General features: G+C 57.7%; 2 protein-coding genes and 1 long non-coding RNA gene across 6 annotated transcripts; 1 reads left to right on the top strand and 2 right to left on the bottom strand.

The window, feature by feature from the left end:
* Positions 1–1348: 1348 nt before the first annotated feature.
* On the bottom strand, positions 1349–7241 carry FAM189B (family with sequence similarity 189 member B). 4 transcript variants are annotated; one of them, XM_036342649.1, is made up of 12 exons: positions 6409–7240; positions 6153–6209; positions 5844–5954; positions 5630–5749; positions 5374–5481; positions 4632–4807; positions 4395–4494; positions 3993–4062; positions 3182–3730; positions 2544–2612; positions 2195–2448; positions 1349–2105 (listed from the first exon to the last, which is right to left on the bottom strand). In XM_036342649.1, the coding sequence occupies exons 1-12, from the start codon at positions 6631–6633 to the stop codon at positions 1932–1934; spliced, it is 2013 nt and encodes a 670-aa protein (XP_036198542.1). In that variant the 5' UTR covers positions 6634–7240; the 3' UTR covers positions 1349–1931. The 4 variants fall into 4 exon arrangements, with proteins under 4 accessions (XP_036198542.1, XP_036198543.1, XP_036198545.1 ...); XM_036342650.1 differs by having other exon boundaries at positions 4632–4804; XM_036342652.1 differs by lacking the exon at positions 2544–2612 and having other exon boundaries at positions 6409–7241.
* LOC118672806 lies at positions 2836–4190 on the top strand. The gene is made up of 2 exons (XR_004973215.1): positions 2836–2937; positions 3954–4190. It is a non-coding gene; the product is annotated as an uncharacterized LOC118672806 (long non-coding RNA).
* A 657-nt stretch (positions 7242–7898) lies between the features above and the next one.
* On the bottom strand, positions 7899–12644 carry SCAMP3 (secretory carrier membrane protein 3). The gene is made up of 9 exons (XM_036343804.1): positions 12419–12644; positions 12008–12085; positions 11261–11386; positions 11056–11176; positions 10512–10640; positions 9625–9784; positions 9428–9529; positions 8628–8745; positions 7899–8358 (listed from the first exon to the last, which is right to left on the bottom strand). Exons 1-9 carry the CDS (start codon positions 12482–12484, stop codon positions 8212–8214), a joined length of 1047 nt encoding a protein of 348 aa, XP_036199697.1. The 5' UTR covers positions 12485–12644; the 3' UTR covers positions 7899–8211.
* Positions 12645–12698: the final 54 nt, after the last annotated feature.

Raw genomic sequence — 12698 nt, 5'->3', positions numbered from 1 at the left:
AATGGGAAGACTTTAGATTTGGGTGGAATCTTGATGTGACATGATTTCTTACTTTGCTGGGTGGAGAACGGAGTGTTAGGAAGAAAGGAAATAAATCCATTCAGATGCTGGCAGAAACGGGGACATGAGCTGGGTAGCTGGTGAGACATGGATGAGTTCAGAATAGGATTGGGTGTGATGGATGAGGGAGAAGAAAAAATCAGGTTGAGTCCCAAGCTTTTGGAATATGCACCTGTGTGGTGGTGGCACTTGGTGAGATGGGACAGTGGAAATGGGCCAGGTGCTAGAGGTGGGAATCAGGAGTTCAGTTGTGGCCATGTTGAGGCTGAGACACCCATTAGACATCCAAGCAGAGATGTCAAGTTGGAGGCCTAAGCCCATGGAGAGGTCAAGGTGGGAGTTATCCATGGACACCTGGATGGTATTTAAGCTACAGGTCTTGGAAGAGCCATCTGCTGACAGTGAAAGTAGAAAAGGGCTGAGGGGAGAGCCCTGGGGCTTCCCGTGTTAATCCGTCCAGCAGAGGTGTCAAGCAGTGGTTCTCAACCTTCTGGCCCTTTAAATACAGTTCCTCATGCTGTGACCCAACCATAAAATCATTTTCTTTCTTTTTTTTTTAAAAATATATTTTATTGATTTTTTACAGAGAGGAAGGGAGAGGGATAGAGAGTTAGAAACATCGATGAGAGAGAAACATCGATCAGCTGCCTCCTGCACACCTCCCACTGGGAATGTGCCCGCAACCAAGGTACATGCCCTTGACCGAAATCGAACCTGGGACCCTTCAGTCCGCAGGCCGACGCTCTATCCACTGAGCCAAACCGGTTCCGGGTATAAAATCATTTTCGTTGCTACTTCATAACTGTAATGTTGCTACTGTTATGAATCGTAATGTAAATATCTGATATGCAGGATGGTCTTAGGCAACGCCTGTGAAAGGGCTGTTTGACCACCAAAGGGGTCGCGACCCACAGGTTGAGAACCACTGGTGTAAGGGCTTCAAAGGGTACCGAGAGGGTAGAGTAGGAGGAAAAAATAGGAGAACATGGTATCTTTTAAGACAAGAAAGGGAAAAGTCAAGAAGAAAGGTGCTGATTTTCTGGGTAAAGGCCTGTTACAGAGTTTAAGCAGCAGGCAGAGAAATGGCCACTTCTTGGCTGCTGAAAACGTTATCGAGAGCCGTGCCTGGGGATCGGGAATGGAGTGCAGGGAAGGAAGAGAAAACACTCTGCTATGAAAAGGAGCAGAGGTACAGTGTGGCGGCTGAAAGGAATGGAAGTCTTGAGGGAGTTTTATCTGTAAGAGACACTAGAACAAATTTCATTGATGACAAAAAATAATCCAGGAGGGAAGGGGGAAATTGAAATTTATTGAAGGCTTACAGTGTGTTAAGGGTTTTACAAACATTTGCCCTCGCAGTGTTTTACAGGTCAGGAAACTGAGGTTAAATAACTTGCCCAAGGTCATGCAGCTAGAGGTGGCAGAGCTGGGAGGTCACCCAGGTTTTTATGACTCTTCATGCTTCACCACCCAGTTGTATAGGCACACAGCCCCTTATGCTTCCACACCCTGGGCAGGCCTTGCCCTGGCCATAGTGCCCCTGACAAATCAGAGAGAGTTACTCTCATGCTGGGGGTTGGGGGGTGGGGTAGGACTTGATTATTTTCGCCCTCCAGTGCTGTAAGCAGGGTATCTCCCCCACAGCCTGAATACCCATGCAGTACAGGACAGAAGCTCTCCCAGGCCAGAGGAGCAGAGGCAAGCAGCAGGGGCCCCAGAGGTAGGAGAGAAAGGAATAACAGTGGGTATACAGCGAGTTTCTTTCTGTGTCAGCCAGTGCGAGGGAATGCTGGAGGCTGCTGGTCCCAACCAGCTGGGGCCTGTAGCCCCAGCATTCACCTGGATCTGTTCAATGCAGCAAGAAGCCCACATCAGAGCCCTGTCTCCCGGGTGCCCCCATTGAGGCTGAGGCTGTGGGGGCGAGTACCCCGCTCGAGCCTGCGGCCAGACAGGAGGCGCCGCAGGGAGGAGCCGGAGCTCAGATCCCCGCAGCTTCTAAGATGGAGACTCTCTCGGCCTGGCCGTCCCCACCGGCTCCGGGGCACCTGAAGGGGGACACAGGAGAGGACAGCCATGTGGCCCAGCCCGAAGCCCCAGGCTTTCCTGGCATCTTCCCAGGCTCCCCTAATCCTACCTGCTTATGCCCAAGGGCTCCATTCCCACTGGGGTCCGGGGTCTTCTTGGACATCTGGAGGAAACGGGTGACCAAGGCCCGGCCCGGCCAGCTGCCCTTCAGGTCCCCCAGCGAGTGGGCAGGTGTAGGGCCCGAGGGCAAGGGGACCTTCCGGTAGGTGGGAACAGGGCGCTGTTTCCCGGCTGAATGAGCACGGAGCAACTTGGGGGAAGGGCAGCGGGCTAGATGGAAGAGGCAGGCTTCAGAGCAGAGCCCTGGAGAGAGAGAGAGAGAGAATGGGTGGAATGGGAGGTGCAGAGAGGGCCAGGCAGCACGCCCCCAGCCCCCAGGCACTAACCACACGCCTGACCTGTATCTGCAGAGGAAACTGAAGCAGCTTCTTCCTCAAACACTTTGGTATAAAGGTCCCTGAAGTCAGCTGTGGAGGGAGAGCCAGACAGGGCCTTGCTCAATGGACACACCTGCCCAGCCTACCACCCTCCTGTGAGAACGCAAGCCCAGAGGAGCTTTCACAGCTCCCACACCCCATCCCCAACCCAGGGGGCATCGTCTCTGCCCACAGGTGGTACCATTCACCAAGGCGGGGGCCAAGGCCGTAGGGCTCACAGGGACACCCTCCCCGGGCCGGGCACACGCGGTGATCATGAGCTCGGCTTGTGCTCAGCATTTGCTGGCAGCGCCTCACTTCTCAGTCACTCGCAGGCAGCGAGGGTGGAGGGACTATTGCTGTGCCTGCTTTACAGGTAAGAGCCTGAGGCTCGGTGCCTGGCCCCAGCTGGGAGCTGTGGGTCTGGGTTTCAAAAACAAATCCTCTTTCAGCCAAAAGCTCTGGAAGCCGTGTGTCTAGGAGGCGAGCACCCGCAGGAATGAACTCGCTCTTCCATCTTCTTCTGGGATCTCAACCATCCCAGGCCCTGGTGGCCATCGCGGGCCCTTCACTCCCAGCGCCTGCCCTTCCTGAACCCTGGGGGGGTGGGGGGTACTCACCGGCGTTGCTGGAGGAGGCGATGCCCGGGTCGCTGTGCGAGCGCGGCAGCAGCAGCGGCGGCGCGGGCGCCGGGTGAGGGGGCCGGTGCCCGGGTGGGGTGAGGGAACCTGAGCTGTCGCTGAAGCGGCGAGGGGGCGCTCTGCCGGGAGGGGCTGCGGCTGGGCGGCCGCCTCCGCGGGGGACCCGCCGCCGGAGCTCGGGGAAGCAGGGCGCCACCCAGGGCGGCCAGCCCTCCAGCCGGTGGCAGCGGCGGGCCGCGGGGGGGGCGCCCAGGGGAGCGGGGGGCGCCTCCGGGGCGGAGCAGGAGTAGGAGCGCGCGGCCCGCGGCGGCCGCCGGGGCAGCGGGCTGTCCTCGAAGGGGCCGCGCAGGCCGCAGTCCAGGCTGAGGCAGTAGCCGGCGCGGCTGCGCTGGATGGAGCGGAAGAGCACGTAGTCCACGGAGCGGACGGAGCCCTGCAGCTCCAGCAGGCACGAGTCCTCGGACGGGCTGGAGCCCCCCGGGAGGTCGCCGATGGCCGACAGCACCAGCGACCCGCTGTCCATGGACACTGTGGGCAGCAGGGGGCGCTGGGTAGCACCGGCCCGGCCCAGGCAGTTTCCCTTTGCTCAGGCCCAGCCTCTGGGGGCCCGCTCTGCCTGGTTTTATCTCAAAGGAGAGACGGTTTTATCTCTAAGCCCAGGATTCCACGAAGCCCCCGCCCTCGCTTGTCCGCACACCACCAACTCGGCCTTGTCTCCCCGTTTCGCTCCCACCCGGCTCTGCTCTCCCAGGCCGCCGGCCCTGGTCCATCCTCCCCACTTCCTGCTCACCATCTACAATGGAGGCCACCCGCTCGCAGATGCAGGAGCCATCATGAAGCTGAGGGTCAAACAGAGTGGCCTGCGGAAGACACAAGGGTCAAAGGTCTAGCCCTGCACACTGATATGGCCACCCCCCTGTGCTGGACAGAACTGGGGCGTTCCAGGTTCCAGTCCCGCTGTGTCACTTTGTAAAGTCCCTTAAGTGGGCCTCTGTGTCCGTATCTGTAAAACAGAAATCACGGTTCCTACCCCACCCACCTCACCGGGCTCTGGGGAGATCAAAGATGGCAGTGGATGTGTTAGTGCTGTAAGATCATGGGAACTGTTCTCATCTTTATCCAGCGACTGCAGCTCACTCAGCGTTCATGCTCTAGCCCTGGCTCCCTGGCCCACACCAAGCCTTGCTCTCACCTGGCTGTCTCCTCGTAGCCCCATAACGGCCTCATAAGAAGGGGGGCAGTCAGTAGGGTACAAGGGCACTGGGCTGTCCATGGAGCCGTTATAGGTGATGCTGGTGGGAAGAGGGAGAGAGAGGGTCAAAGCCTGGAGAAGAACTATTCCCCAAAGACCCTCCCCACCAATCAGGGCTGCAGCCAAAGCCCCCTTCCCCTGCCTTCGTTTCCCCAGCAGGAGTCCGCCAGGCCTCACCTCTGTGCATCTGTTTCTGAGCTGCAGGTGTACTCTGGGGGGTAGTAGGGAGGTGGGGGCACAGGTGGTACAAATTCCTCCAAGTCCAACATGGTGTGCAGGAGAGGGGCCGGGGGCGAGGAGGTGCAGCCCAGAGGCCCCAGGGGACCTGAGACGGAGCGCTCAGGGGCCAGCTGCTGGGGAGCAAGCAATAACCCAGGTTTCTGGTTATTTGGCTCCCAAACTCCTCACCTCATCTACATTTTCTGGCCCCGCCCTCAAAGCTGCTCAGCTTGGCCCCTCCCTCAGCCAGAACCAGCCCCTCCCCTAACCCTGCCTCCACCCAGGACCTCCAGCTCTGGCCCTGCCCATCTAAAATAATTCCTCCTCCTTATGACCCCATCTCCATCCAGAATCACCACCTGCTCTGTCCTCACCAGAACATCAACTCTTCATCCCCACCCCCACCTAGGCCCTTCTTGACCCCACCCAACTTCTAGCCCCACTCTTTAATGCCCCCTCTCCTGGCCCCCGACTGGCATCACATACTTTCTTACTCCCTGTCATTCCTCTCCTCACCACCACCCCCTTCGGACCCCCTTAACATCCCTACAATAATAGACATTCCTAATAGGTGATCTACAGCCCCTGGTGCTCAGAGGAATCACTGTAGTCACCACCCCCTCAACCCCAGGCCCAGCACATACACCCCTGCCACCCCTCCATTACATCTGCTTGGCCTTGACCCCAGCTCCCCCCTCACCGTGTGCATGAGGTCAAGGGAGAATATTTGGATGCAGCAGACAATAGCTGAGACAGTACAGATTATGGTGGCACAAACGGTAAGTCCGCAGACGCTGAAGAGCAGGTTCTGGGAAAAGAGAGAGAGAAAGAGGGATGTATGAGTGGAATGGGTAATCCCACATAGCCTGGGCCTGTGAGGACCCCAGGAGGGGAGGCATGGTGGGGGAGGAAGGAATGGTAGGGCGGGGGGGGGGGGGGGGTGTGTGCATGCTCACCTTGAGGGCCCCTCGGGCTTCATCACAGGTGGAGTTAGGGGCAACTTTCAGTTCCTGCCCTGACTCTGGACAGGGCCGGAGGAGGGGGCCGGAGGGGCAGCACACACAGACCTTCCCTTCCTGAGGGGGAGCGGGGAGGGGAGACAGACTGAGTCAGGTGTCCCTCACATCTCCCCCAGCCAGCTCTCTCCGGCCCGCCCTCCTCAGGTCTCACCGTGGAGCAGTGGCGGAAGTCTCGGGCCAGCTGAGCATTCTTGCAGGAGAGAACAGAGCCAGCCATGCTGAGCATGACACACAGCACCGACAGCAAGGAGAAGAAGGAGATCTGGGGAGATAGAGTGCAGGCTCAGGGCTGGGATGCTCAGGAGCGGGGGCCACCAAGGAGGGAGCCACCCTCCTTCACACTCATTCGTGCCTGGGTGGCAGGAACCGGAGAGCCAGTTCCCTTCTTGAGGGCATAAATGGGCATCCCCTCAGGTGCTGGGCACCTGCCTCCCAGTGGACACCAGACCCTGGCACCTACCACTAAAGTGAATGGCCGCTTCCAGGACACAATGCCAACTACCCCGGAGAACGCCAGCTGGGGACAGAGTGGGCACAGGCTCAGCCTGGCAGGGGAGGCACCTGAGTGAGCCCCTCACCACAGGGTGCACCCAGCCCTTTGAGGAGGGAGAGAGGGCCAGGAGAGGGAGGAGAGGCCAGGATTTGAACTGGCAGCTGGTGTGGAGGGGTGGGGCCCAAGGAGCCGCCCCCACCCAACAACTGTGCACCCAACTCACCGAGAATCCAGCCCAAGACGGGCAGGACCTCTTGATGCTCTCGGTGGTGGTGACAGAGGAGGCCACCATGCTGAAGGTGACCACCAGGATGCCCAGAAGCACCTGGGCCAGCCCCAGCGTGAGCAGGGCCTGCAGCCAGGGTCGGTGGAGGCGGAGGTGGGTAAGGCCCCGGGTACTAGGCCGGCTGGTAAGCGAGCGGCTGGAGTCACTGGGCGAGGGCATCATGCCTGCCGCCCGGCTGCCTGCGCCTCGCTCGGCCCCCCCTGGCGCTTGGGAGCATCTCAGAGGAGCCCAGGGCCCCGTCCTTCCTCCTCTCCACCCCACTCGCTCTAGAGCCCACCCCCTGGCTGGGTCCCCTGGGGCATGGCTCAGGGACTCCAGCTGGAGGGGCGGTCAAGGCAGGGAAGTCACAGAGGGGCCGCGGAGTGCTCCCTCCCCAGCACGGGCACTGGATGGGCACCGTGCCCAGGATGGCGATGAGGGCGCTGGGACACAGGCTCATCGCATCTCCCTAGGGAAGAGGGGCGCCGAGAAGGGCAGGTCCGGGAGTGAGGAGAGGGAGCGGGGAGAGGACGGAGGTCGGAGCCCAGGAAAGGATGGGGAAGGTGCAGTCCAGAGGATGGGAAGACGTCTAGGGAAGAGGGGAGGGGTCGGCGTGGGTGACTCTAGAGGGCGGTGGACGTGCCTCCGGTGTCCAGTGGGATCCCAGGCTGGTGGGTGGGCTAGGCCAAGGCACCGCTGTCTCCAGAGTCGCCAGCCCCGCTCCCCTCCCCACCACGCTCCGCTCCCCCACCTCCGGCTGCAGCGGGTTTGGAGGCCGGGGGTGGGGATGGGATGGTGCGAGAGGAGGAGCGTGGCTGCGCGGTGCACCCCGGGAGTTGTAGTCAGGACAGGAGACCTGCGGCGGTGGCGGGGTGGGGGCAGGAGCTGGCCGCAGAGCAGGCAGGCAGGTCTGCGGGTAAGGTAAGTGCTCTCCAGTCCCTGCCTCTACCGACCCACCGGAGCCAACAACCCTTTGGGCGCTGGCTTGAGCCCCACCCAGCCTCTCAGCACCCCCCCCGCCCCCCCCCCCCCCCCCGCCCCAGCCCCCCTGCGTTCTCAGTAGAGGCAGCAGCTCTTTCCGGGTCATTAATGGAAGGGTGGGGAGCAGGGCTCCCTGGTGAGTCTGTGATTCCACGCCCAACCGTGGACTTCCCTCCTTCTTCCTGCACCAGCCACCCTGTCACCCAGCTCTGCTGCCCCACCCGGGACAGCTGGCAGTTCACACTGAAGCCAGGCCTGACCTTCCTCTGGAATTCATACTCTGCCTTCACTCCAGTTCCCTCACCCAGGATATTTTCCCACTGATTTCTTGGAGTGGAGGGTGTGAGAGAAGCACATTGATGGGTTGCCTCCCGCACTCGCCCTGACCCGAAGCTCTATCCACTGAGCCAAACCCACTAGGGCACTCTTTCTGTCCTAGTTCCCAGTAAAAATTCCAGAAACAGGAATTTGAGTTCCAGTTCCACTGTCTTTTTATTTAAATAATCGAAGCAACAGCCTTGGCACAGCAGAGGGAAGCCGGGTTGGGGTGTGTAAGGGGCGGCAGCGGTGTGGCCTGATTGGGGAGTGGGGTGTAGGCAGAGCAGTGACGGGGTCACAGTGGGCTCCCCGCACCCCTAAATCAGGTTCAGCAGTCACAGCTGCGGGGTTGGGCACTAGACAGGAGACATCAAATAGCCATGTCTCACAAGTCCCAGAGACCTCAGGGCGAGGGGCTCAGTCAGCCCCCTCAAGTGGCAGGGCCAGGGCATCCGTCAGGCGTCACGGGGCCCGGAAGGCATTTTCAGCAGCCCCGGCGGCTGCATTGGCGGCTGCGGTTCGCATCGCGGGGTTGGAGAAAACACCAGCAGCAAATTCTTGCTGGGCCTTCTGAAAGCTGGCACCTGTGCGGCGGTACAAGGAGTGGATCTGCAAGTAGAGGACAGAGATATCAGAGCACATTCCGGCCACTGCTGCTCTACTCCAACCCAACCCCGCCACCACCCTCCCCAGCCGGCTGCTCTAGACTTCCCTTGGATCCCCTCCAACACACACACACTCCCCCTACCTCAAAGGTCCATTAGCTCAGAGCCCGCCCATCAGCCTGGCCCTCCCCAGTTCCTCCTGAATGTTCCGCCCAGGCCCCTAGGGACACATGATCTCACTCTCCTGGCCCCACCCTCAACACGGCCCCTCACCCGCTTTAGCATCACAATTCCCAGCACGGCGATGCCAGTGAAGAACAGGGCAACCAGGAGCATGAGCACAGCTACCGCCGTGTTGGTCCTCAGCACCACCAGAGCGGAGATCCAGCCACTGTCAGGAGGGACAAGGATGTGGCAGTGAGAGGCCTGCTCATAGCTGGGTCTCTGTCTTCCCAGCTTCTCCACTGGTTATGTCGCAAACAAGCCCTATTCCCACCCTTCCCATCGACCGTCACTCCTATTAGTCTGGCAGCTTCCTACGCACCACATTCCCAAGCTACATCCACTCTCTTCATAGTTCAGACCCACTTTCGGAACTGCCTCCTAGCTCTCCAAGCTCTTCCAGACATCCTCACTCTAAATAGACTCTTCTGGCCCTGGCTGGAGAGCTGTTGGTTACAGCATCAAGGTTGTGAGTTCGATCCCCAGTCAGGGCACATACAAGAACCAACCAATGAATGCATAAATATGTAGAACAAATCTCTCTCTAAAAGTCAATAAATTAAAATAAAATAGACCCTTCTGTTGAAGATTCTCCCTCTGCTCTTCAACTGTGATTACATATACCTCCTCCAGGAAGCCTTCTCAGATTGACCTTCCCCTCAACCTATGTTTGTGTAGAGTTCTCTCTGGGCTCTCTCTATCCTGGAAGTATCTCCTGTCTCTCTCCATAAACCAGCACCTCCCAAGGAGAAAAACCACATTTCCTTTTGCTGAACAACTCCCCCCCAGTACCCTGACTTGGTCTAGAGGAGTGGGAGGAAGGGCTGAGGGTAAATAGCAGCCTCACAGACCTGAACCCCCAACCTGGGATGCCAATGGCCTGGAGGACAAAAAGCACATCCTGGGCGAAGAAAATGAAGAAGAAAACGAAGAAATTGAATGAACTATCGCTCCTGCAAGGAGAAAAAATGGGGAGAGTGGGAGAATTAGTGCTGGAGCAGATAGGGGGTCCATTCAAACTTCCCCATCACCCCGGCCCCCAACTTACCGGAAAGCCTTATACATGGGGCGGTACCAGCAGACGAAGGAGCAGGGAGTAAAAAGGAGGATCCAGAGGATAGACAGCCCGAAGCCCGTGCCGTTGTTGGTCTCCACACAGAAGCTGGCCAGGCAGGCGAGGAAATTCAGGAGAAGAGCCAGAGTGCTGCCTAACAGACGGAGGGACAGGATGACGGCTCTTTCCGACCGCAGCGAAGGCTCCTTCCCCGTGAGCCCCCCCGGTGACCCGCACCAAGTGTGGCAGAGAAGGAAACGAAGACACATCCGCCTTTACAGAATCCTCAACAGGGGAGACAGAACGAGCAAATCTCAATCATGAGTAATCAACCCCCTTTGGAAAGACAGTTAAAGGATTCAGAGCACATCTGTGCATGAGGACAAGGGAAGGGGAGTGGGCAAAAACACGAATTTGCTAGAAGGCTGGAGAATACGTTCTAAATGGTATAAAAGGAGTAACCCAGGAAGATCCTAGAGAAAGTAGTCTTTTTTATTTATTTATTTATTTTTTAATTGCTTAAAGTATTACAAAGGGTATTACATATGTGTCCATTCCCCACCCCCCACCCCCCGCCCTAGACAGTCCCCTAGCCTCCCCTATCCCCCAGTGTCTTATGTCCATTGATTATGCTTATATGCATGCATACAAGTCCTTTGGTTGATCTCTTACCCCCCTCCCTCCTGCCCCCCAACCCTCCCCGGCCTTCCCGCTGCAGTTTGACAATCTGTTTGAGGCAGCTCTGCCTCGAGAAATTAGTCTCAAACTCAAATATTAAAGAGAGGCAAAGTGTCTAGTTCTAGGTGAGCGGGCTCCAGGGCAGGAAAGATGTACAAGTTACTCCCTGTACTCTTTCTCCAAAAGGGCTCTTTACTACTCACACATCCAGAGATAGTACATGGTGGATACTGTCTTCTGAAATTCTTGTGGGATCTCCATGGAGATGTCCTGGAAAAAGCAGGGCTGAACTGGGCAAAAAGAAGGCAGAGGGGGCCAATTGTTCTGTCGAGCTGAAAGGCACAAAGAGAGCAGAAGTGAGGCAGAGACCAATGAAGGAATCACTCCCCCTCCCACTCTAGGTCCTCTATTCTATCTCTAATTTGGGGTCCAAGGAGATGCAGAGAAATAAAAATAATGAGGATTACTATTTACAACTTTTAAGCACTGTGCCAAGCACTTTGTATAGATGATCTTGTTTAACTCCCACCACAATCCTGTCAAACAGGTACAGACAGTATTTTCATTTTACAGGTGTGGAAACTGAGGCACTCAACATTAATAACTTGCCTAGGAGCTCACTATGATTAATAAGCGATAGCGCCCAAATTCGAACTCACAATTTGGCTCTGGTGCCCAAGCTCTCAGGTGTTTTTGCTTCTTAGAAACTGTCAGATTCCCTCCCCACCCTATCAAGGACTCACTTACTAGCTTTGCCCCCCAGGGCAGCATGCTGCAACTCTCGCTCTCTGCGGTCCAACTCCTCCGCCTTCCTGTTGAGCTCCTCTTGCTTCTTTAGCAGCTCTGCTGTGGCTGCCGCAGCGGAAGCCTGCCCCGCACGAGCAGAGAGATGTGAGTCCTGGGCCCCAGGGCTGGCCCGACGTCCCAACCACCATCCACACACTTCCTTTACCTGGGAGCTGTAGGAACCATAGTTCTTGGGTTCTGTGGGGCTGAGCTTTCTTGAGGACTGCGAGGGAGCTGAGGATGGAGGCAATGGGGCTGGGGCAGGGGCAGGAGGCTCGTAGGCTGATGGTGGCTGTTGGGTTTAAAAAGACCTTACAGATCATCTTCTGGTCCCTCATAACAGAGGAATCTAGAGTCAGCCTGAATACCTTTTGACCCCAAACTCATTACCTAGGTAGCAGCCCCTCCCACAGTTGTTGGAAAGCTAGTTCTTATGTTTGTCAGAGAACTCCTTTACAATCGGCAGCAGCCCTCATCACCCCTCACATCAAATTCCTTAGCCAGAACTAAAGCACTCACTACATCTACTTCCGTAACTTTTAAAAACTCTATCTTTCCTGTTCCAGTGAGACACATGTCTAGTTCTCCTCATTCCTTGCCTTCTAATTGCACACCTAAGCAGCATCTGTTTTCTCAATTCCAACCAGCTGCGTACTTCATTTTTTTCAAAGAAGCCTCCCCGGACAGGGCCTTGGTTATGGCCCCGCCAGGCTCCAGTGGATGGATCGTGAGCCCTGGTGTCTCCAGAAGAATTGGGCATCCCGTGGCAGCCTGGCCGCTCTGTCAGGAGCTAAGGTCATGGTGCTTGCTTCTTCCTTCCTTTCCTTGCAGAAAAGGCCCCTGTACCCCGACAGGGGGGGCTCACTGGCAAGCCCTCCCCTCCCTTGCAGTCCTGTACTCTTCAGAATCTCACCTCTCGGGTCTCAAAAGGGTTGTAGACGTCAAGCGTGGCATACTGCGGGCTCGGTCGGTGCTGGATCACAGCTGGGTCCTGCGGACAGAGATCAGGGGCTCAGCTGGCACCTGATACCTCACAGGGAACTCACAGGGGCCTCTTCACGTTGCCTGTGGCTCCAAGGACTGCACCTAGGGGGCCACGCTGTGGTCCCAGCATTTCCTCCAAATCCTTCACCTCTCACTGCCAGTACCAGTTTCTCACAGGGACAGGACCCGCCCCCAGGGTGCTCACTGGACTGGAGTCACCGTCACCCTCACGTGGCGGCCCTTCCAAAGATCAAATGTCACGAATGGGAATACAAGTTAAGCCCATCCTCCAGAACCGGGAAGTCAATCCTGTTGCCCAAAGGAGGCCGGCGCAAGTCACCTGAAAAGGGTTGTCAAGTTCGCCGGGCTCGGCGAAGGGGTTTCCACCGTCTGTGTTTTGAGCCATAGTTGCAACCGCGGACTAGGCCGCCCCCTGCCCTCCACGCCCCTGGGGCGGCACTGGGGGCAGCAGCGACGCTCAGCCTTCCCTCCGCTCCACTCCGTCCGCCCCGCTTCTCTGTGCACGGATTGGCTGCACCGACCGGAAGTCCCAAGGATCCCGCAGCAGTAGCGGGTTACGCCTGCGTCCTGGCTCCAGGAGAGGCCGGAAGTACCCCACG

This window comes from Myotis myotis, unplaced genomic scaffold (assembly GCF_014108235.1).
Source record: "Myotis myotis isolate mMyoMyo1 unplaced genomic scaffold, mMyoMyo1.p scaffold_m19_p_18, whole genome shotgun sequence".
Classification (NCBI taxonomy): Eukaryota; Metazoa; Chordata; class Mammalia; order Chiroptera; family Vespertilionidae; genus Myotis; species Myotis myotis.
Note: the sequence above shows the minus strand (reverse complement) of the source record. Positions and strands in the feature narration are given on the sequence as shown.